This window comes from Opisthorchis viverrini (assembly GCF_000715545.1).
Source record: "Opisthorchis viverrini unplaced genomic scaffold opera_v5_56, whole genome shotgun sequence".
NCBI lineage: Eukaryota > Metazoa > Platyhelminthes > Trematoda > Opisthorchiida > Opisthorchiidae > Opisthorchis > Opisthorchis viverrini.
The window spans coordinates 952,856-977,722 of NW_008751713.1; the positions used below are offsets into that span (position 1 = coordinate 952,856).

Genomic DNA, 24,867 nt, shown 5'->3' on the forward strand with positions numbered 1-24,867 from the left:
TCATCTGCTCTCACCAATCTGAACATGAACCTTTAAGTAGTAGGTTATCTATCTATTTTTCAGAAGGCATGACAGTAATGTACACCAGTGGTAGAATTTCTACAGAAACAGTAGGTCCGATGTGTGCATGCGCGGATATAAAGCGATCTTCAACAATGGCGCCTAGATTCAGATTCATTTGATAACTTCAAGTTGATTGAGATGTGGGTCCTGCTCTCTATGGTGCTAGGTCAAAGGGATTAAGGTGAGTGTCACATGTGCCTAAAGATATTTTTGCTTTCATTTGCTTTACAGATTGTCCGATTGGCTTCTTGGCGGTGCAAGCCCAAGTAGGCGGTTGCGAGTACTTGAATCAGAGTAGAAAATTTTGACTTGCAAGTAAGATGTCCAACTAAACCTCGTTGCGTACATTTGTTATTTGGTGCTCGATTTCTTGACAGATCTTCACATAGCCCTGTACCCTCCTTCAACCACCTGATGTATTCCTTGTGACAGCATCGCTTCACCGTTTTTCCGTTACTTTGCCTGGTGCTTGTCTGAAAACCTAATGGTCGGGCGTCAGACTCCTCTTAGTTGCGGTGGAAATATGGTAACTACTTAACTCACACAAAATTAGTGAAGGAAGCACCAATCAAAACCAGTGCCAGCTGCTCTCCTGCGGAATAGCGCGGTCTGTGAGGTGGAGGTGGTTTAGCTTGCCAGAAGATCGTGAAGGAGATCACGAAAATTTTGGGTGCTGTTGGCTTGCTAAGACCATTCACCGTAGCTTGGCCGGATTTAGTTGTGGGTACTCACCGCAGTTTTGGTAGACCAGCTGAGTCCTCCTCCCTGCCAATCACCTTGTTTCCAGTTTAGGGTTTTCAAGACCACCAGCAGTGAGTCATCAGCACCAACTCTTGTTGTTTACGGTGACAATGTTTAAGCTTAATACACTAGGATTCTCTTGGAATAAAACGAGGGTGAAGCTGAAGTATGGCATTCTATGCTTACAACTCTCTTTTTCTTTAGGTCAGTGCCGGTTATGCATTCAACGTGACGTTTGCCCAGAAAATGATACACACATATCAATCAAGTGCAATTGTCCCTACGTCGGAGCGAACGCTTCTAGCGCTTAATGCTGACTCCAAAATGTCTGTGATTACAGCACAGAAGCGATCATCTGATTTTGCCCTGTCTACTTTGCAAGCTGAGCATGAGCGGAAAGTTAAACAGCTACGGACAGAAAATATGGCACGTACTTTTTAAAACTGATTTTCACCCGTTATTTTTTCTAGGAGCTGGAATCAGACAAGTACAAGTTGATGACTGATTGTGGTGTTCTTAAAATAAAAGTGGACCTGTTGGAAAAGGAGAACGAGGCCGAACGTAACCGGATGCGCGAGTTTGAAGAGCAGATGAATGAAAGATTAGATAAGACGGTTAAAGCGTGCAATGTATCTGAATCAACTCTTCTGTTGGTGAGCATCTTGTCTCGGGTGATGTAATTTAATTTTTATTGAGTGAGCAGTTTAATTGTTCACGTATTTGGCTTTATAGTAAACCATATTGATGTCATTTGTTTTGCTTACACTTTACTGTGTATGGGGCCTAGAGGCAGTTAAATTATATCCCCACGTAGTCATAGCTTCCCGTTTCCACCACTAGTTTGAACCGATGTCTTTATGTGCTGAGATTCAATGTTAAACCGCGAATGGGATGCAGTTTTTTGAGTAAGCGTAAAGCAATGAACGATGCTCTCATAACCGTTTTTCCACCTCGTAACAGAGGAGTTTATCCTGGTTTCCAGGCACAGGTCCCGTAGTTGTGATTTTACTGCGACTTTTCAGGTCACTGAGCAGAACAAAACGATAACTGCATACCACACACGAACCTTTGACCATACCCAGAATTTCTATGAATCAATGACTCAAAAGGTGGTGAAACTGTAGTGTATCATTTAATAAAAGTGTGGATACAGTCTAGGACAGTTGGATCTCGTCTCGGTGCCGCCCCACACCCAATGTCGCTCCAGTGACTTTCTAAGCTGTACTGTAGGATAAGCTCGTGCTAGTCTTAGGGTCCCCTTAACAGGTTTCCAGAGAGCGGAGGTCTGATAAACTGTCGCCTGGTCCCCAAGTTTGTGGTCGAAGGGGGATGACATGTTTCCTAAAAGGGAATGTCTGAAGTGGTTGTACGCTGAGCACCGCTATCTTGCAATAGGGTGCTCCACTGCAACGGCTTAGGTTTATGACCCTAACAGTCCTGGCAGTTTTCCTGCCCATCTACGACCATGAGAAATCCAACGATGTACATAGTCATCTCACCAACAGTTTCGCCTTACTTCACACAGTAAGCAAAAATGTGCTACACAAACATTCGCATCGAGTTAGTTGGTGGTCACCTACCACAAGATAGTCGTGGACTCAATCGGACCATGTGGTCATCAGTTACCGGTAGATAACCTCAGTTAAGGATTGTCCTTCATACTCAACTTGACTCTGATCATGCCATTGTGCTGACCCGGTTAGCACTTCGTTTTCCTCCAGCATTACGCGTGTCAAAGGAGAGCTGTCTCGTTCACCAACTTCGTAAAGCTTTAGTAGCTGGAGAGTATCAGGCTGATCTGGCTAGAAAGCTTCTGGAAACACACAGTCATACATATGACGAACATTGCTTGGAGGTTGAATGGAGTCAGTTGAGTTAAGGAGGCAATACTATCAGCATTCGAAATGTTTGTCCCGCCCATCTGACTCGAATCAATGAACACTGGATATCGTCGAGATTAGCATGTCTTATTGTGGCCAGAAAGGCTATACCAGTAACTAATGACTACGATGGCGCACGCAGATCCTTCAAACACCTGATAATCAGGAGTTCGAATGTCAGAACGCTGGTGAGTTTCGAAGGCCTAGGAGGTAGAGGAGGCTTTCGCCGCATGCAGCATCCGCACCCTGTTTCAACTGATTCGATGTACCGGTCGAAAGAAGGCAGATGTTAGTAAAACAGCATGCGAAAAAGACGGAACGGCAATTCATTCCCTCAGTTACCGTCTTGAACAATGCAATAAACGGTTCAGCTGGTCTTCAGCGCAACCCCTGGAAGAATCCGGTGGGTCCGCCTGGAACATTGACACCAACCCGTCATCAGCAACCGAAATCCAGCGTGAGATATCAATTTATGAAGGCACCTGACCTGGATGTTCTGCAAATGGCGCTCTCCAAAAAAGGTGGCGGAGTCCTGCTGCACAGTCTGACAACCATACTTCAGAAGATTTAGAACGAAAACAGAATACCGGCCGAGTGGAGCTCCTCAACCGTCACCCCAGTTTTCAAAAGGGAAGCAAACACATTATGTGAAAACCATCGTATATCAGCCTGGTATCCGTCATATCGAAGGTACTCTCTGGCATGATTTTGCGCAGGTTGATAGATTATCGAGAGGGAGAGAGATTCGTGAGAATCAAGCTGGATTTCGTCTTAGTGCAGGATGCATTGACCATATCTATACCTTGAAACAAATTCTTGAACAGCGCCACTCCTTCAAACTTCCCACGGCGGTCGTTTTTCCTTGTTTGAAAACTGCCTTTGATTTTGTCGATCGTCAGCAACTTTGGCAGTGTCTGGCGATCAGAAGTTTCCCTTCCCAATTTCTATCCTTCATGAGGGCACTGTATGCGAACTTCTGTGGGCGCGTACGAGCATATGGCAAGCTTTCGCCAAAGTTCACTACCTCCAGTGATGTAAGACAAGGCTGTCCTTCATACATTTCCTCTTCTACTTTGTCATTGATGTGCTGCTAGGAACTTTTCTGCTTGCCTTTGAAAGTTTGGGAGTCGAAATGCTCCCGGGACGTTCCCTCACAAACATTGAGTATGCTAATGATATTGGTCTCCTTGGTTCAGATCCTTCCCGAATGCAAATTAATTTAAGTAACCCAAATAACTCTGCCGCACGGTGTAAAGTGCTGCTACAAGACCAGGTTGGATCAAACCTACACCTCGTTTGCAGGGGATTCAATCGACGTGGTAGATAAATTCGTTTACCTGGGCAGCTGTATTAGTTACGTGGGAGTGGCTGGAACTGAATTTTTAGAATCGGAAAGGCCCGAACAACTTTTGCCGACCTCCGACACCTATGGCACCGACCTGGCACCAGTTTGCCTGTCAAGGGCGATAGATGAATTACTCACACTTCATGTATTACGCCGGTTAGGACGTACTCCACATGCCAGAAGACCGTCTACCTCACAAAGTTCTTTTTGCTCAGTCCTGTGCTGAGTGGAAGCGACCGAGAGGTGGACAGTTTATGCCCTGACAACAAAGTACGAAAACACTAACCAGTAAACCTAGTCGGTTCGGCAAATGTCACCTCTCCGGATGTGGACTTCGGGAGTCATCTCACCAATGGTTGATGACACTGGTAAAAATGACCCAGTCGCGTCATCAGGAGCGCTCATGCGTCAAAGCTATTGCCTTCACTGCGTAGCTATCCGATTCCCGAATTAACTGAACAAATCATCACCTGCAAGGCTGGGATGTATGCCCCACACTGTTCCATTTTCCGGTGATCGAAACTGTTGCAGCTGGAACCAGTATGCCTATGGTACACTGTTTATAGGTGATAAATTGGATTAATTGATCGATTTCCCCCTCCGGATGGTGTTGGCGTACAAGGGGACAGCTGAAAAGTTTTGATGGACCATGAAACTCGGTCTGCATGTGGATCGCACTATCAAGCGATAAATCAAGCTGGATCACACTGTGCTTGGACTTTCTTTCTGAGGTGCTCCATGGAGGTCAGCGATTCGCGAATTCTCGGAAGCCAACTCATCAATCTCTAGCAGGCATAATCCCATAGTATGCTCTGATGGTTCTAATGTCTTCGTGATACGTTCGTTATATTCCACAGCAAAAATGCTAGGCTTCAAGAGGTCATTAAGTTCACTGGTGGCATGAATGCACAACCTAGTAGAATTATGATCGATGAGGCTCAGTTTGGCGGTCGTCTCTGCGTTAATTGAGGCAAGCCTCTGCTGCTGGTGTGTGCTGACCCTTGTTCGCTTGTGTGCAGCGCAGTTTTCCGGAATAATCGACATTGTCTAGCTGAATGGCACACTTCACCAAATCCAATCATTTTCATCGCCATCGACTGTCGTTAAAGTGAATTAATTACCGTTTGTTGTTCGTAGTGGAAACCCTTTGTGTCTGCGTAGTTTTCCGGAATATATGGGTTCAGAAACCAATCGTCATTTTCCTGCCCCAAAGCCTTATTTCGCTTCTATTAACATCGTTCGTTTTAACCCAAGGATTCTGTTGGCTTACATTTTCCGCTTACAATCCCCGTATTTCGCCTTCATCCAGTTTTGTTTTAAGGTTTGCACCTGTGCTTGCCATTTGTCACCAAGCTGTCTGACTCCATAGCTTCGATTGTCGCGTGCTTGACTGCAGAACTGTACGTTTGTTTGCCTCAGAAAAAATCCCAATTTTGCGTATGCCGCTGTCCTAATGGTTCTGACCGCGCCGGTCGTTTGCATTCGTTATATACGTCTGTCGAATCCGGCTTTAGTTCGAACAGCACTGATGGAAATTTCATCCCTGTTGAATTTGGCGCTCTTAAAGAATGTTAACCATTTTCGTCTCTCGGTGCAGCTGATTACGTATCAGAAACTTTCACCTCACTGATCTGTGCAAACATATCCCATTGCCAAGCCATCTATTTGGCAGAGATACAGACAGCGCCAAAACTTAACCTTTTTTTCTCATCTCAAACCTGTCGCAGTGTTGTTCAGCAAACTGTTTCTCCTTGTTCAACCGACCGTCATGTTCTTTCATCACACCGTTTCCCTTTCTTCGGTGTTATCAAACAGAATAGTCTAGTATAGGTTGTTGATCAGTTGGCTGTTGGTCTGTTCTTCGAGCTTGACAATTAATTTTCGCAGTGCGCAATTATGATACCTCCGGGTTTAGTGACAAAACGTTTTGCAAACAGATTGCCAGGCTCGGCGAACAGATCAGTAGTCAACTAATCAACAGTCAGTAAACGCACCCGAGCTACCAGTCTCTCCACATATTTCCAATAGTCTGGTATTGCCCGTCGATAAACTGGGAGTGGCGATCGCTGTATTGGATGTTTTTTCCGACTGGCCTTTTTCGTGGATATCACTTACCCCTCCGTTTCTCACATTTTCATGTTATTCAGAGTGCCCTCTGTTGAGCGGTTCAACAATGCATGTATCTGGTCAGTGGAGCAGGTGGAGCGAAAACAGCTGTTCGTTTGGTTGAGTGTGACGCCCTTTTCTATTCTCCCTTCGAATCGTGGATCACTGGCTCTAATTGTATTCAATAGTCTTTTCACTTCTCCCGTCACACGTCCACCTCAAGTTTACCACCTTCCGGGTTGAATCACATTAGACTTTACTGGCCTTCAAGAAATAATTTCCTTTTCCGTTCTTGAGGGGATTTTGATCGCTTTTCGACTTTCCGAAACTTGAACGCGCAAAGCCTTAGGTAGTTGTTTTAAAGTAATGCTCCCCAAACCCATAATAACCTGGCACATCCCCTACACAATAAAGTCACCCGCCTGGTCGATAATCCGTGGTTACTGGAAACCGACAATCTTTTACACCTCAGTGACATGTAGTCCTTCTGTGTCTGTTCTAACACCACTAACACGGTCAGTGGTTGACAACGCTTGTTCCCATTTCTTGCAGTTCATACTGATCCGCTCGCCTTCTTGAACCCAGCCATTGCCTCCATTTGTCTACCGCTGGCTGTTAGGTCACACTCTTCCCCTTTTAAGTTATTCCCAAAATGAAACTTTCCACCCCTAACCTTCTGCACGTTCTTCTATCCTTGTTTCCCAAAATGATGCAGTAAAAGCCATTTTAGCGTCCTGATTGTTCTACTGGGCGTCGTTTGGGTCCCGAATTTGCCCTTCATGGGGATCTCCCAACATGTGTGTTGAATTTTATATCCAACTACTTGTATCCATGCCATAAGAGTTGTAAATATCAAGCATGACAGGACTGTCATTGAATTGTTTGACTTCAACTTGGCAATCCTTTGTTGTTCTAAAGGCATGAACTGATAACCTACCCTGTAGGATGTGTGGCTTTCGAAAGTGTGGCCTGTGGCAAAAACTTGAGTTTGATGATAAGTACTCCTAGCCGAACATTAGGTATTGACGAACGGTACCTAACTGGCAACCAGTAGTCCACTGTGAGTATGTAGGGTCATAAATTTATGCCCAACGTGTCCAGGTTCAAGAGAGTTTTCTTGTATAGAGAAGTTCGTTTCTGGTTGTATTCCGGTTGTATGTCCATATTATGGTCTTTTTGTCTATTCTAACAGGAATTGGAGCGGCTGCGAGCGGAGTCTTTTGACGCTCGACGTCTCCAGATGGAATTAGAACGAGAAAAGGCGGAGAGCGACGCTAAAGTTGCGAAACTGTCTGCCTTGCTGGATGCCCGTTCTAAGTATGGTGTCATTTGGAATTTACTGGTTTACTGCTTTTTTAGACGGCTGCAAGAGCTTGAAACGTTCGTCACCGAACGAAAGAGTGAATTAGATGAATATAAGGAACTGAAGCTTGCTGTTCAGGTAGGTTTTATTATTTTGGCTCCGTACCCAGTCAAAAAATCTCACTTCATCATAGTTCTTTGAGTACCTATGGTATAATTTATTCGTTGGTCACTTGGTCGAATAACTGACTGAGCATTTTTCCATTCATCCGGTTGAATAAGTCAATAATAAATCGATGTAGTGGAAATGGTCAGAACGAATAAAACAAGGTGCTATAATCAGTGAGCGTATAGAGGTCAGTCTTGAAGCCGCCAAGGGGAGTCGTTTGAGGTACTCTGAATACGATCAGCAGCGCTGAAAACCCGTCCAAAATTTATGCGATTCATAAGGAGTAGATTTCGAAATGAAGACACTCAGTATACGAAGCATGAGCGAAGAGAAACCTATGACGAGAGATAGAAGACTTGCGCTTGCCAAACGATGACCCTGACGTCAGAACCACCGAGGACATAGTCTCTGATACCTATCGTCAAGAGCTTTTGACCGACATTCAACACTAATCCTGTCCATGGGGTGAAGAAGATCTTTACGGTTTATGCTTGATTTGTTTACAGCTTGCCAAACCTGGTGGTTTACTCACTTGGCCTGATGAGGCTTTTTATTAGGCGAAACATTTTAGAACAATTGAATTTTCGGATCATTTGCCACACCTTTTCGAAATAACTCCTGCTACTTCTAACCTCCGATCAGGATTTACAAGCACAAAAGAAAAGCCTCGAAGATCGACTCAAGTTGGAGGAGAATCGTTTACCTGTAAATGAACATATCCACTCGAATCTGAAAAGTGCGGGCTATTTGGCAAAGTTAGAGCTAGAGCATAATCGGGTGAAATCTGCTTACAAGAGCCTGAGTAAAGAACGCGCCGATTGGCTCATCACCAAAGAAGAGAACAGAGACCTCCGTGCACAAGTTGAACAGTTGAAAGTTTGGCGTGAAAGGGCCTTGAATGCAGAAAACGCCTTGGCAGAGAAGCAGGATCTTTATTCACTGAACACTTCTGGTGCTATCAGTCCAGGTCGTGTTCAACGGCTAGAACGCGAAAACCAATTACTGTTGGCGGAACAAGGGGAACTGCGAACAGAGTGAGTTCAGGCACCGATTCAGTTATTCGTAAGTGAGAAGACAGTATGGCTTGTTTCTGAACGTATGTGTTCATTTTACCATTCATTTGACCGTAATTGGGGACGCCATCCCGCAATATTTCACATTTCCTGGAATTTTTCCAGTTTAGAGAGGCCTTCCTTATACCGGGACTAAGTTTTCCATCATCCGAGTCGCGATAACTTCGTTGTGTTTGCATTCGTAGCGTTCATAGCTCAGAACGGCATGTGTTTGAGCCTATATATAACAGAATCCTTCAGACCAGGAGACCAGTGCTTACAACGACTACACGCTCCACCTGGTATTGATATTGAGTATCCTGGGTGAAATTACTGTCTAGACGTACACAACTATACTGTTCTTTAGGTGAATGAGTCGATGCGTTAGTGCGAGTTCTGTGTTTTGAAAAGCCATTTTGGTATGCATGCAAAATGATATCTGACCGGTCGAACAGCATATCGGATGAAATACTCTTCATAGAATATTGTGAGATCTTTATTGACTTCCTGTGAGTTGTATCAGTTCTCATTTCTTTTAATTCCGTCGGTGAACCTTTCGGAATTCATGTGCGTCGTACAAAGAATTGAAGGCGGGCTGAATATTATCACGGTCAGGAAATATCAGGTTTCATTTGTATGTCGTCCAATGTGATACAAGAATGGAACGGGCTCCAGCGTGACAATTAAATTAGGCGGCACCACTAATTAAGTTAGACAAAGTGCGGGTAGACCGCTATTCCACGCAGTAGTTTTTTTTCAGCCTAACAGCTTAACGTTTGAGGTTGGTTTTGCTTTTAATCTTTCTGATGAAAGGTTGTTGATGGTCAAGTAAAAGAGTTTACCAATGCATTCCAGGTTCNTTTGCCAATAAATACCACGTTCAGATTTTCTGAACGCGGAACAGTTTGCTTTGGTCTATAAAACTTGAGCAGTCAAAAAGTGACCGCACAATCAGATACCCACAATATTACCTGTGGATTTCTCTCCAACCCATGTTTTTACCCCGGAATTTTATTTTCCACAACCTTCGTTGCCACATTTATTTTCCGCGAAGCCCTGTGGGGTTTTCCATCGCACATAGATCCCACCGGATAACAGTTCTCCTCTGTCGTGACCGGCTTATCAAGTCTGACAGATTTCGCGTCGTTCGGATAATAGTAGCGGAACGAACAACTAAAGCTCTTTCGGATCACCCGAATAAGATTTATTAGCTGAGAAACCTCTATTGAATAGTAATCGACTGTCACGGTCAGGCAAGACTTTTGGTGTAATCGTTCGTAGTGCTCAGCTGCGTACTTCTACTGCTCACTACGCCCTAACATGTCATCGGTACTGGCGAGATTTCTGAAGTGTGGCGACATTTTGAAAAGTCACCTCTAACCGAAATTCAGCTATGATCCTGAATAAAACCACTTCGGAGTGGAAAAAAGTGAGATCAGTGAAGATGAAGTGGACAACAGCAACACCCGATACTATTCATTCGTTCTTAATTGTCTTATTCCGCGTATTGTGATCCAGTGTAAAATTATGATATCATTTAACAGCTGTCGAAGGTTCTCGAGAATTTGCCGAGCCGAAGTGGAGACCACGCTGTTCATTGTTACATTCCCCTACAATTCTTCCATTATTCATGTACCCTTAAAATTTGGAATAACTAGAAGGTCTTGTGGAAACCAATGTGTTCAAATCTCTGTTCTCTGGGTTGTCGGAGGGTTGATGTGTGGGCGAGATGGCCCAAGTGTTTAGAGCGCAATTTGCTGACTGGAAGGTCCGTAGTTCGAATCCGACCTCCGCCACTCGACTTCCCCTGTCTAGGCTTGGGCAACCTGGCTTCCTTCGGGTGGCATGGTAGCTAGGCACCCGGAAGGGTGTACAGCTGAACGCTTTCTTTCTTTCTTTCTGTGTGGAGCCTTCGTAGTACACCGAAATTCATAGCTTTGGGACCCTTCATAACTATCATTTCTACCTCGGTGGGAATGTGATTGCTCCCAACCAATACTCCAAACAGTGGACGGGAGCCAATCATACCGTAGTCGGTTATTAATTTCAAATGAGGCTTATATCTTCAAGAAATACACTCATTTGCAAATCAATTTGGTTTTCACGAGAGACTCAACTGAATCTCTCGCTTATGATATTCTACAACTGAATGTGCTGCACACAGGCCGCCTCATGATTCAGTTGGCACGATATTCGAGGTATCGCAGTATATTTTCATGGGGTTGACGGAAACTCAGGGGCTGCGCCTACCTCATGAGCCCCAAGAAGGGCGAAACCGGTCGTGGGCTGTCGAAGAGTTTTCAGTAACCTTGTGAGAGGCTTTTATCTTGCTTCAAGGTCCTCATCTTGGACCTAAGAACAAGACCTCAGTGGCCGATTATTCGGTTGCCTTCATTCCACTGTTTTATTGCTATTCATTTCTATTCGTCTTGGTTGAAATTTCCGCCCTCAATTTTGCTGACGGGAATTAGCGATCCTTCCAATCGCGTTCTTCGCACTATCCTAGTATGTATGGATCCTAGCAGCCGTTTCCGTCCATTCACTTTTGTGTTCCCCCGTTCCGCATATTTGTTGGTTGTGAAATTTATGCGCGATCGGATAGCGTTTATCATCATATCGCTTCTTAGCCGTCTCATGTTCGCGCATAATCATACATTCTCTCTTGGACAGTGCCAGGACAAGGCCCAGAGGAGGTACTGTATTTGTCACTCTAATAATTTCCCAACAACCTAATGATAAATTGAACCCCGCTTTCCCCACCGAAACGATTAGTTTTGTTGTGAAGTAATTAGGAGCAACCAAATTGGCGGTAACGGTAGTCTCCCTATGCAGTTGGAATTGGTAGCGATCTCAAAACATTCGTAGCCTCTCAAAAAGTTCCTTGCAATGTTGTTTGACCCAACGACGTTTTTTTTACAGTGGATGGCATTAACTCTGAGCACTTGTTAATACAACCTAGCGAGATGACATTCAACTCTGATCAAGCGGTAGAGTTAGTGTGCATTGCCCCACAAACTGATCTGGTGGAATCTTGAACATGCTTCAGCGAGACCCCTAACATTATTTCGGTCGCTAATGCAGGTTGCAGTCTGACTTACTCCACTAATACTTGCACATTAGGTTCTCTGACCCAATTTGTAGGTTTTCTACGGTTAACACTGGTTGGATAGGTCGGATACCAGACTACGGAAACTGACGGAAGGGAGCCTACAAGGATAGCTTTCATCTGCACAGTACTCTTTGGAGGTTCATACACTTCTAAGGTTGTCGAAAAACTGTATGTTGTAGGTACATACAGCAAAAACAATGCAATGGTCAAAAGTGGGGAATGGAGTTATGAGCCTTGGATCGAAATAGGTTTGGATTATGAACACAGGTTTGGCCAGGTTGGACGCCATTTCTGATCAGACAGATCGCCCAGACCCGAAGCCACAAGGAATTTTAGGCTGGTTTTGGTAAATTCGGTTGCCATCGTGAAACGATCGCCGTCCTCGCTAGGTACGAAGTCGGATATTAATGCGTCTGTGTTTTTATCTGGTATGTTTGAAGAGACTTAAGCACGTCATACAGGCTTTTGAAGAGTGTTCTGCGGAAGTTGAATAAGAATCACCAAATAATTCTGTAGTAACTGCCATGTTTGTGTTGTTTTTTTCTAGGGCCACACAACTTCGACATCAGTTGGAGCAAACAAACGCGAAGCTTCACTGTTTGACTTCACAAAGAACTCAAATCGCCGGGATTCCACAGTCATTCACCGAACCCTGTAACTGGGACCGGCCTCAGCTTTTAGAAACCCCCATTCAGGTGAGTGTTGTTCATTTCTAGTACATACTTTTGCGTTCTCTGGAGAAATGTGTCAGCAGTGCTTTTTTATGTCGCTGTGAGATGTTGGTGACGACGTTAGACGTAGGGAGCGACTGCTGAATCCTTGACCCACCGCTTTGTACCAGTGGTGCCAAAGCTGCCAGCCACCACTGTACAACAACTGTGTGGTTCTTACAGCTGATGAATACTCTTATGCAACCGTCATCTCTGTGATGAATGACACCCCGCAAGAGTTGGGGTTTGCTTGTGAAGTTGTATACAAAGTCAACAATCGATACCTAACGCATTACCCAGCGACTGGTTTCTGTGCGAAGATGAGTCATTTTCAGAGATGTCCAATACTGGTGCTTTTCATGAGCTCAGCTCGGAGGCCAAATTCACATTTCCGCTTTTGACAACCAGTTACATATGCAAAATTGAAGTCGGATTTCTGCACGCTCAATTTTCGGCCACTGATTCAGGCTGTCAGCTTCCTCTGAACGACAATTTAAGGCTGGGACCAGTGATGGAATTGGGGCACACTAGCCGCGTTCAACCTCAAGGTTTTGGAAATGTGATAGACTAAAGTATCAGAGTAACGTTTTATGTAATGGACCATAACCAGCTTTTGTGCATGAATACATGGAGTTTTTTCTTTCTGTCCATAGAGAATACCCGAAATCAGTCACCAAGCGGAGCGGGAACTTGTCGTAGAATTACGGTAAGGCCTCTTTGGAGTTACGTGACATCAATGCCGACATCAATTAAGCTATGTGCATTCATGAACATAGTCCCCGGGTTTCAGTCGCAACTACATATACTGCAAGGAGCTTCCCGGGAGTTCAATCAGGCGTATACTAAATATACCGAAGTTTTTTCCTCACACAGAGTACTGCCCATCGTTTATGTACGATATCGTCCCACAATGACAGTTTCTGTCCTCCAGGACAGTGGAATTTTCTATCACTCACGAAGGCTAGTTGGGCGGGTTTGGGAAGGGACACTTCCACTTGTGATCTCTCATATGAGACTGAAATAACTGAACAGAAAAGCACCCAGTAAGTAAAACAGGTTGCTGCAGACAGGAGCGTCGATTCTGTGTACTTTAATGTCACGAAGGTTTTACCAAGCCCTCGAAAAGACTCGAGAGCTGGGAAGAAGTTTCTGTAGAGAAATATATCCTGAGAGCCTACTTTCGTTTCTGTAGTTTTCAAACCGCTCACTTCGCGGTTTCCCCTAGTTATTAAACATTAGCTAGCCGGTTAGCCAAACTCGGCGAATAGACCAAGTGTCACCTAAACGATAGCCAATGCACCCACACACGACTTACCGACACTTCAATGTACTAGCACACAGACAGCCTGAAATAAACTGACGTAGATCGCTGAAATCTGCCAGTAATGTCCGAGATAGTTGACCTTTAGATGGCTCGGTGGTTAAGGTGAGAACTTACTAAGTAGAATGTCCGTATTTCGCACCCGAACTATGCATCTCGACCTCTGTCTAGGCTTGGGCAACCCGGCAGTATCTCGGTCTTCGTGCTTCCTTCGGGTGGGATGGAAGCTAGGCACCGAAAGGGTTCTACAGCTGAACCATCATTTATTCTTAGTAATACCCGGATGGAGGAAGTCCGAAGATACAGTCTATAGATGCAAACGAATTTTTTATCGGAAAGTAGATAAAATCATCCGAAAAACGTTGCCATGAACGGAACATGTGTATAAAAATTCCGTCCTGGAAACCAACTGGTCGCCATGAACGCGCTGACAAAGTGAGGAAACAAAATGGATTATTCCATAAATGTTTAGGGTTCCCCCTGTTCTCGACTAAGTAAAGTAAAATGGAGAACCGGACAGTAATTGAAATTCAACTACAAAAGTTTCTTGAACACTCCTCATCTTCCTTAGTAGCTTTTTCAACTATAGAGTTCCTGCAGAAACACGGTTCTTTAACTCCCTCTTCTCTCTGTAGTATCACAAACTATCATTTATACGCCGTAAAAGGCCAACCAATCAGTGAGGAACTGTCTGCCGATCCCTGCCTAATTTCGACTGTCACGTGACAGCTCTCATCGGTCAAACCCTGATTCTTTTTAGTTTCTTCGTTAAATCGCAGTGGGAAGTAAGATATCTGTGGCATATTACTGTTCGTTGTGTGCATAGGTATTTGAATGGTGGGCACTTGATGTGATCGTAACATTCATTTCGGCTTCAAACGTTTTTATGGAAATCCCACGTGCAGTTATCGCCACCTAACTAAATGTACAAGGTCCACAAGTTCATGGGACTAAAATATATACCTGGTTGGCCTACCATATTTGAACGTTCTTGCTTATCCCAATCATAATGAGATACATACTACATAATGAATTGCGTGAGAAAATAAGTAACTGTAAATCGTTTACCGGAACCAGGTGTAGTGAGCATATACAGCTCAGACTAATGATGAGTTCAGCTATTACCACGGTCCTACTCATTTGAACTCCTTTCCTTTAGGTAAAATGCACGTTTTCATAACGACTTTCTCTTGTTATCTGAATTACACTGTTGAAATAGGTATTTTATTCCTGATAAAGAATACTCCAGATGTAGGTATGGCGTCATATGACAGCGTTCCGGAGAGACGGCTCATGCAGTTAGTAGATATATTGCCGGGCAACGTCCTTATTTTTTTTCGTCTGGCTATTCTGTTTCACAACAGTTGACTTGAGGGTTGCCTTAAATGTTGCTTGCACCTTTTTGGTCGTCTTTGTGAATAAGTAGGTGTTAGGACAAAAGGGTTAGCAGAAGCGGACTATACGAGGTTTTGAGTTTGGGTATTCTACTTTAGATCCAAACAACTTCTGTTATTAGCTTCTCTTGACCGATGAGTACATACCACCAGGTATCTGTTCGGTAGATTTACACATCTACCAGTTCTACCCGCTGTACTCTCTTCACCGCGTCATCGTGCGATATGCCTTTGGGGGCGCGACTATAAAGTTAAAACTAGACAAAACCAGGCATGTTCCCATTTCTCATGGAAGTGTGTTTCTCTTCAGATAACCACCCCCAAACAAAGGCAACTTTCCATCCTCCAAAGGAAGTCATTATATAGAGATAATTGAGAAAGACAGAATGTAGATACACTATCCCTCAATCATACAGGTTATACAACGGCATCCGGTGTTGGTTAGCTCTGATTTTGGGTAGCACATTGGTATTAGTAATCAGTACGTTACTGTAGTAGCTGCTTCGGTGTGTCCGAGATGTAGCGCGTGTGCGTGTCCGTTCGTCGTCCCACCATCGATCTGACGTGTGACTTGAGTGGCTGATTGGATGCGTGTCCGATTGTTTGGCTCGTGTGAGCGCTGTGGGTTGACTGGATATGTGACTCAGTTGTTTTACTTACCTGCCACGAAAGCGGACCAGTTTGGCCGCGTGTACTCAATACACCCGTGTCCATACTTACGTGTTCTTCTGACTAACTGTGAACTACAATACTTACTCAGTTGAATTACGGTCTACTTGGGTTTTGGAGGAACAACGTATGAAACGTTTATGTTAACCAATGGGAGTGCACCGCTGGTTGTTGTGTGCTACAGGAATTCTTATTGGTACTTTAGGGTCGATTACAATTACGGTAGATTTGGTTCGGCTGACTTGCAGCCCGAGGAGACTTTATCTCTTCAAGAGATCTGAAAAGAATCCAGTCAAATAGTTCTTCCCATAAAGATCATTTGCAATTTTTCTGACCCAAACACATACTGATTCAGGAGCCCCGTGAGTCCAGTTGGTAAGTGACTGTACAACTCTGTCGCATTGGGGTGGGGTTAGACCTTTGCGATAGACATAAAAAAGTAATTCAGAGGTTGGTAACTATATGAGAAACCTAATCGAATCGGGAAAGTGCTGACCATCCGCCACCAGTTGCCTTCAACTTGACCTCAGAAGTTTTTGTATATTCCGCGTCATTCATGTGTGTTTTGTGTGACAGCCTAGATGACGGAGAAATTATCTTCCAGCTCGTGTTAGACTCCGGACGCCGGCCATATCCCTTATGGCTGTATGCTTAGGGGAATTTTCTAAATACGTCACTTTCTGGAATGATAATCGCATTCGCAATGAGCTGTATTGTTTGCCTTCCGTACGATGGCCCTCTACGTTCCATTGAAACATGCACACATAAAAGTAGTATTTCACCAGAATACTTGTCGAATAACAACTTGAATTAGAGAGAGAATCCTTAAGAACCGGGGGGAGATATCACTGACTTTGGGAACTGATTCCTGACGGTTCTTACTATATGCACACGGTGAAGTAAGTAGTGAGCGTGAGAAAGTTCAACTTCACCACTCGCTTGTGGAGCAGTGGTACCGTCCTCGACGATACGACGTATTACTGTTAGTTACTAGGCTTTTCCCATTAAGTCTCGAATAGCTTTTCGTGCGCCGTGGAACCGAAATCTTTGAGGATCATTGTCACAGTTATCCATCATGACAAATTGTAAATGGCCCTACACCCTTGGCTGACAATGTCTAGGCTGACAGTTACTTCAAGATACCGCCGGCATATTTCGATTTGGGATCGGTAAGCAAGTTGGAGTGAGTGACGAAGTCGTTTTGATGAGTCGTACGCTTACACTGACCGCTTTCGCTAACAGTGGTTTCGAGCCGCTCCAGATAAGTGAGTTTGTTGTCATGGCCATGAACTCTTGCACAAGGATAGTTGGTATCCCTAATTGTGACTGTTTTACCAAGTTCCTTCTGAGCAGCTTCACAAATGCTGCTTGATCGTGCGCTACTTGAAAACCCTGGTCAAATGTGTTCCACTGGCCTTTTTCCAAGTCGACGACAAATACCGTTAAATTGTTGCATCAACCGGATGGTTATTAGGCGTTATGGAATTGGCGACCCGGTGACTGCTATCACCAATCCAGAGATTCAATATGGATGGGATTCTTGTCTTGGATGCCTCATAAACCAAGCAAAGGTTGTCCTTTTTGTACAGATCTTTGTACAGATCTATCTAACATTTGAGAGAATTCTATGGGTGGGATCTGTTTCGTTCTGAACTAACCTAAGAGCAGCTGCGACCTCAAACGGGGGAAAAATAGCCTGATTTTCCTTAGACCCAAATGACACGACGAGTCCTAAGACGACAGACGCTGTTCAGCGGCGAGGTGGCTGTGTATGTCATTACCAGTAAGGGGGGAGGAGCTACTGATTTTTGGTGGGATGTATACTCATTCGATCAACTATTTTGTAATGTGTCAACTATTTATTAGCCACCTGAATAACTCCGGCTAGACGCCCCCTTTTGGGAATGTGATTTTGAGCACCAGGTTATTATTCTTCCTCATGTCTCACTTGAATGTTTTGCTTTACTTTGTTGCGAGCCCAGTGGGGATTCGCTCACATCTCATTAATTTGATATGTTCACATCGATTCCCGGCGTGCCAAAGATAGTATTCGTCTTTTATGGATGTGGATTCCTGTTTCAGCTCCCACACCCTCAGCAGGCGAGCTTTCATAATAATCAAACACTAAGTCGATTAGACGCATGTGTCACGGCGCGGCCACGTCGCATTAGAGGCCATGTCCTGCTTGGGCAGGACATGAGCCAATCAGAATCGAGCAGTCTTGATTCGGCGCCTATTGCCCCATCACGAAGATTCTGACTGGATACTGTGGGAGATCTTGTAGTTACCCCATAGATACAACCGTAGTGATCTTCCATTGTCTTCATTAAATATTATCTCAAGCTACTTTGCCTTGTGGTGGTCGGCGGAACAGCAAGTCAAGGTCCAACAAAGGTGGTGCGAACCACAACACAATATCTTTTTGTGCTTCGGCGCGAAACAGCATCCCTCTCTGCAGTTCTGTAAAATAACGTCGTATAGCTGTGGCGTCATCTCAGTGCTCCAGTTTCCAGTTTTAAGTCTAGTCGCACAAATTTCTCGAAATTATAAACGAGCTGATTTTTCAGACACCTTTATCTCCTCTGCTTCTCTCTCGCTCGTTTCTTTCAGTCGCCGCATCGCAGATTTGGAGAACCGGTTGTCTGAAACAGAAACTGCGAAACTTGCTTTAGAAGAAAAGCTGGAAATATTTGAATCCCAGGTACGTAAATAAATGGTTGGACTGTCCAACGTAAGTAGTAGTTTATGACTGTTTTAGTGCAATACACTACGCTAAGTGAAGCCAATCTATGCTGAAAAGCCGAGGAGCACTGTACTGTTCGGCCAGGAGTGGCCGAACGGCTAAGTGTTCAAACTACTAGCCAGGAGGTCGCGGGTTCGAGACTTTTCGGAGTTTCGTGAGATGCGCACTACTGATGATTCCCAATAAGGATGAAATAGCTGTAGTGCTTCTCGGCTTTTCAGCATAGATTGGCTTCACTTAGCGTAGTGTATTGCACTAAAACAGTCATAAACTACTACTTACGTTGGACAGTCCAACCATTTATTTACGTACCTGGGATTCAAATATTTCCAGCTTTTCTTCTAAAGCAAGTTTCGCAGTTTCTGTTTCAGACAACCGGTTCTCCAAATCTGCGATGCGGCGACTGAAAGAAACGAGCGAGAGAGAAGCAGAGGAGATAAAGGTGTCTGAAAAATCAGCTCGTTTATAATTTCGAGAAATTTGTGCGACTAGACTTAAAACTGGAAACTGGAGCACTGAGATGACGCCACAGCTATACGACGTTATTTTACAGAACTGCAGAGAGGGATGCTGTTTCGCGCCGAAGCACAAAAAGATATTGTGTTGTGGTTCGCACCACCTTTGTTGGACCTTGACTTGCTGTTCCGCCGACCACCACAAGGCAAAGTAGCTTGAGATAATATTTAATGAAGACAATGGAAGATCACTACGGTTGTATCTATGGGGTAACTACAAGATCTCCCACAGTATCCAGTCAGAATCTTCGTGATAACCAACACACTTTCCTAAATCCACTCAGTTTACATGTATCACTACGTTTAAAAATCAAAACGTTTCCCAATCAACTGAGGACTCTTGAATAGGAACACAGGCGATCCGATGAGGGTCAATCCAGGTCGAAGTGATTGTTTTTTATTATGACCACACGTTGGCTTTTATCAATTTTGGTTCATTCCTCTCCATATTACAGTTATACCAGTGTTGGTGTTTCTCTGTTGTTCTGATAACAACTCTACAGCAGTGTACCCTTGTGGCACCACATGAAAATTAGTAAGGGAATAAGAGAAATAAAAGTGGTGAATAACAATAACAGTAGTAACAATAATTACTCATTCGTGGCATTATCGCCGTGCATTTCGAAGCAGGCGGGGGACTGGTGTATTGCCAAATTACCCAAACGTATACAGAAGTAATCAGAAAACCACGGTCTAGTTCGACCTTGGGACTGGCCGGTCGGTACTCCTGTTCCTGGATGCTGAGCTGTCCCACGGTACAAGTGAATGGTCATTCCTATACTTCTGTTTTTCGTTCCAGGGAATCGGGAACAGGAAACCGCCATATTTCCCCACTGAACTGAACTTGCGAAACACCTTATTTTTGTTTAAATTCATCAGGCCCGTGTTTAGGTTTGATCCTTCATTTCACTTTTCTCGATTCATTTGAATAATTAACATTATTGTGTGTCATTCGGGTTGCCTGCATCACGTTCAACTATTGAGAACAAAGTGCAGTAAACTACAGAGGTCGTCGTATGGTGCAGGCAATACAAAGCCAAAGCCACAGTGGCGTCTCTAGAATCTTGGTAGCTGGTCAAACGCGAGTTAGAGCAAACTTCGGAATAATACTAAATCGTGTGGTTGTGAAAAATCTAATCACGAACCATCTGAACTGCACCGAACGCTTCAGCGAATTTGGGTCCACTTACCGTGTTGATTCTTTGAATGTCGAAGATAAGTGTATTTTCCATCAGCATGGTCATAATGAGGGGCCCACCGCTCTTAGTTGGAATGATCTTACCAGGTAGCTTGTTTCTTGATTAAGGGGTTCGGGTAGGTTGTACTATCCTTTAATATTAGCATTCTATTATTCTCCACTCATTCTGAGCATTTACCCTTGAGCGCGTTTACCATAACATCATAATTTAGCTTTGCGTTATTGAACGTTCTTCTCATTCGTATTACAGGGTTCCTATGACCCCCGCGTCACAACAGTTGTAACACTCAAAGCGAACCCAATGTCAACTTTGAAGACGAATCAGTCCAACGAATTGGCTCATCTGAGGCATGAAAACGAACGATTTCGTCAGCGGATTAAGGTACGTGACCTCCTCATTACACATAGTCAGCAGTTTGTTATAGTTTGGTTCTCTTGTATCTTAGATTACTGATCTTGCCTTTCAACCGCCTAATTCACTACTCGCATTGAAATACTCATGCCGTTGTATACCAAAGTGGGCTCATTGTTTCACTGTTGAGTAGCACATTCGGATAACCCACATTCCTGAGCCTGTGCACAAACCTTATCACTTACATTACATTCGGAGATTAAACCATGAGTTTCATGCAATCAAGTATGAGTTCTATTAATTATGGGACTGTCTTAGGATCTCCGTCAAACTCCAGTGTACGCATACTTAAGCAAGTACGGTGGCATTGCTGTCGCGTGGTTGAGTAGACTGACTCGTTTTCGGAACTTTTAGTGTATCTGCTACTCTAACCTGGTTACAGTGACCTCTACCAGTGTTAGGTTGCTTTCACGTAACTGCTCAAGGCTACACTGGGGGTCTGTGGTAAACTCAGCAATGATCACCCGTAAATGAAGGGTGTTATTCTGCCTTGGGTATACAATAGGGTCCCAGCAATGGATGTTCGGTAGCTGCTCTAGTTCTAGTTCTCCATGTGGATGTTTTGTTTATATGGAGACGTAGTTTCGATTGTTGTTTCGAGGTTGTTCTAAAGCGGCTCAAACCAATATGGTCACCGGAGCCCGTTCAACTCGTGTATATGAAACAGTCAGTTATCTGGAATTTCATCATAAACGGACTTGTATGTCTATGAAGCTCGTTTCACTGGTGCTTATCATGTTTTCTACCTCATTGATTCCAGGTTCTTGAAGACTGCCTCTCAAGGCTCCGCGAAGCCAAGGCCAAGTCTTCCAACCATTTACTCTCAAATGAGCCGACGGTTGGCCTGAGTGGCGTCACTATGGTGGTTAATGAACGGTTACAAGAAAATCCAGATCCACTGAGCGAACTGGCAGGTTCGTTTATCTAGTGCCACAACCTCAAATATCTAGTATTTCCAGACCCCATTGCTATGGACTGGTGATATATGCAGGTCTATTTCCAATCAGCCACTGGGTCGAGATCTGTCGAACGTGATCAGTTTCCAGCTGGGCACAAAACTGTCCATTCTCTCGTCTCGTTCGAACAGATGACTCATTAGAGGACCAGTGTTCTATCCGTAGCTAAGTTCCTTGCCAGGCCAGCCGCAGCCACATAGCTCAAATTAGTTTGCCTGCTCTGATATTTACCTAGCCTAGTTTTTCCCTGTTATATTCTCTTCTTAAACAAATTGGAAATGTTGGTTCCTGATTCATACCTCGTATACTCTAGCTACACCGTTTAATTTCGTACCGGTGACTTGGTATTTATCAGCCTCTCCGTGAGGACTGAAGGTAATCCAGGTAAGACGATTTGACCACTCTCTACCAGCCTAATTTTTTTCACTATTCAGCTAGTGAACAGCTAGTTAAACCAGTCACACGACCTAATTAATTTCCAACTTCACAGAAGTTCGTGAACAACTCCGAGTCGAGAGGCTCAGAAGTGACCGTCTTATGGAAATGTTTGACAAAGCAAGTACCAAATTCCGCGGTGCATGCCGCGAACTGCTCGGCTATCGGATTGATATGAATACTGCAGATGAATATAAAGTTCGTTCAGCGTTTGTTTCGGACCCGAAGGAGTATATTCTCTTTAAAGTGAGTTCCCTGCTTCATCAATTGTACACGATACGAATCACCATAAGAGTTAGTTCCATCTTACGAAAGCTTTTGTCTTCACGTAAACAGTTACAATTTTAGTAATCATCCGGCAACACATTGTTATCCATTGCCGTTTGAGAATAACGTAACGATGTTGCAGCGGCTTCAAATGACAGCTTCGAATAAATACTCCAGAGCACGTCTCGTTCGCCTAATGAGTCACCGTGACTTGGTGTACGATTTATGGACATCCTGTTTCCTCTCGTTTAGCGCAAATTGTGGAGATAAAAATATAATAGTGCATAGGTCAGGATTTTGAACTGATGAACGGTTCATGTAAATCGCCGGTCTTGAATCCATTTTTTCCTTTACTCTCTACTCTTTTATCATTCTGGAGCCCATTGGCTTCAACAAGAATTGTTTAGTGGCAAGAATTGCCAACCTTGACCCTTTGAAGCCAGAAAATTGTCAGCTCTGTGCAGACGGGTTGCCCTTTTCAAACTTAAGGCATTTAAAACACAACCAAAACCTTACTTAATGATGCCTAGTGCTGTACAGTCAAGGACAACATTGTGCCTAGTGTGTGGCTGCAAGGTCGAGTTCCAAGTGAGCTAGGATGCAATGACGCCATTTGTTAAGTGTATCTGCCTTGCGGTGGGTTCACTAGCACGCTGAAGCCATATTGTACTAAATAGATTGACGGAAATTAACTGCCACCCTATCCCCAGCACTTTACCAATGTTGATTTTCCGCTTGTGATGACAAATTCAGGTTGTCTGTTAGGTTACGTCAACAGTTTAATAGTATTCCAACAAATTCATTGTTGACGAAATTTTTTCCAGAAGTGTACTAGTCCGCATTTTCGTTGAAGTGCTCAAGAAGTGGATGATCACAAAGACGGGTCGGTTAAATAACGATTTCATACAGAAGATTACAATCTCATACATTATCATGTGACGAACGATCCTCGAGCCTTTCAGTGAAATTCCTAACTGTCGTGAGGTATAGGGATCACAGCATTGCTAGTTGAGTCAAGCTTCAGGTGAATTGTGCTTCCCAGTCGACGGGTCACCAAGAAGGGCGAAACCGGTCGTAGGTTGCCAAAAGTTTCCAGCAATCTTATGGTTAGTGAGTGTGTTGCCTCTAGACAATGTACTCTGATTTCTCAGATATCCGATCTATTAGAACATAAGGCGACCTTGTGCAGCGCATCCGGTTAAAGAGGAGAGTTAAAGCACGAGAGATTTAGCTGGACTCATAGAGTCCCCCGGTAAAACCAATGTAATGTGCAAATGAGTGTATTTGGAGAATTCATTTCCGGTACTGTGTGTGCGGTTTGACAATTGTTGCCTGATTGTGCAAAGCCACACAAGCCATGACCTCAAATGTTTCGTCGTTTTTGTGCACCTTGCTTCGTTCGCCTACTTGACAAAACAAATAGTTCTTCATTCTGACCTTTGATTTGTTCCGTTTCTGGCACCCTCTACTCCAGAATGTCTCGTAATTCTACAACACTTGCGACATCATAAATCGTTGGTTTCGTAGACTACGCCCTGTCACTCTTTGCAGCTAATTTGAACACTAACGACCCCGACCACCCACTTTGTCATTACCTGCCCCCTAAATTTAAGAACGTCCCCACGTGGGCGTTGTCCTTCGTGTTGAAAAGTACCTATGTATATGAACCGGTCTTATGTCCACTTCTAAACGCCACTTTCTCGAACTCATTTCCAATTAATTACCATCTAAGCGCACAAGGTTGATACGTATTCAAAAGCCATCTGTGGAGTGTACTGCTGCGGTGATTCACCGAAAGTACTGCTTACTGGGGGCCTCTCATCTTATTTTTTAAACGAAGCGATGTTCGTAGATGCTGATCATTCTGATGCACAATTATCCAACTTCTCAGTTCATGCAACTCCGCAAGTGACACACTGTTTTTGAAAGCCTAGTGAGGCAGGAAGCGTTATTACGTAGTCCCGTTTATCGTTATTGAGCTATTGCTGACGTCATACTATAATCTCCTCGCGAGTTAAACACATAACTTTATCTGTACCATCATTTCCCTTTCATAGCGCGTGAACGGAAAATTTGAATTGCAGGCCACAGATTACAGTTGCACTCTTCCTGACGATATTCGTTCCTATTTGAACACAAACAACGGTACTGCTGGTTTCTTTGCAGCTCTTACCATGTTCTATCTCCAACAAAACACTTTGCTCATTTGACTTTTGTAGAGCAATTTGACTATTTTTATGTATGGAACGGTTATTTCTCCGGCTGGATGGCAAGCGGAACCAGGCGACTATCGATAGAAAAATATCTTGATTGCTGACTGTGCATTTGCACACCATTTCACTCACTAATTCTTCCGTACTCATAAGTAGCTTAAAAACTCACGATTTTTCAGTCGCTAAAGTGTTCACTGCCCGCCGACGAGTGCGTACATTTTTGCATCTCAAAGCACAGCACCACTTTCTTGACGGAGGAGTCAAAAG

At 44.0% G+C, this 24,867-nt stretch overlaps 2 protein-coding genes across 2 annotated transcripts; one reads left to right on the forward strand and one right to left on the reverse strand.

Moving 5' to 3' along the window:
* Positions 1 to 24,691, forward strand: T265_03805 (hypothetical protein; the record flags this gene model as incomplete). Its single annotated transcript, XM_009168376.1, has 12 exons — positions 1 to 244; positions 295 to 378; positions 1,009 to 1,457; positions 7,328 to 7,576; positions 8,249 to 8,640; positions 12,315 to 12,462; positions 16,991 to 17,126; positions 18,429 to 18,562; positions 20,568 to 20,699; positions 21,490 to 21,643; positions 22,176 to 22,366; positions 24,445 to 24,691. 10 exons carry the CDS (start codon positions 1,302 to 1,304, stop codon positions 24,595 to 24,597), a joined length of 1,845 nt encoding a protein of 614 aa, XP_009166640.1.
* Positions 4,732 to 5,073, reverse strand: T265_03804 (hypothetical protein; the record flags this gene model as incomplete). The annotated part of the gene is made up of 1 exon (XM_009168375.1): positions 4,732 to 5,073. One exon carries the CDS (start codon positions 5,071 to 5,073, stop codon positions 4,732 to 4,734), a length of 342 nt encoding a protein of 113 aa, XP_009166639.1.
* Positions 24,692 to 24,867: the final 176 nt, after the last annotated feature.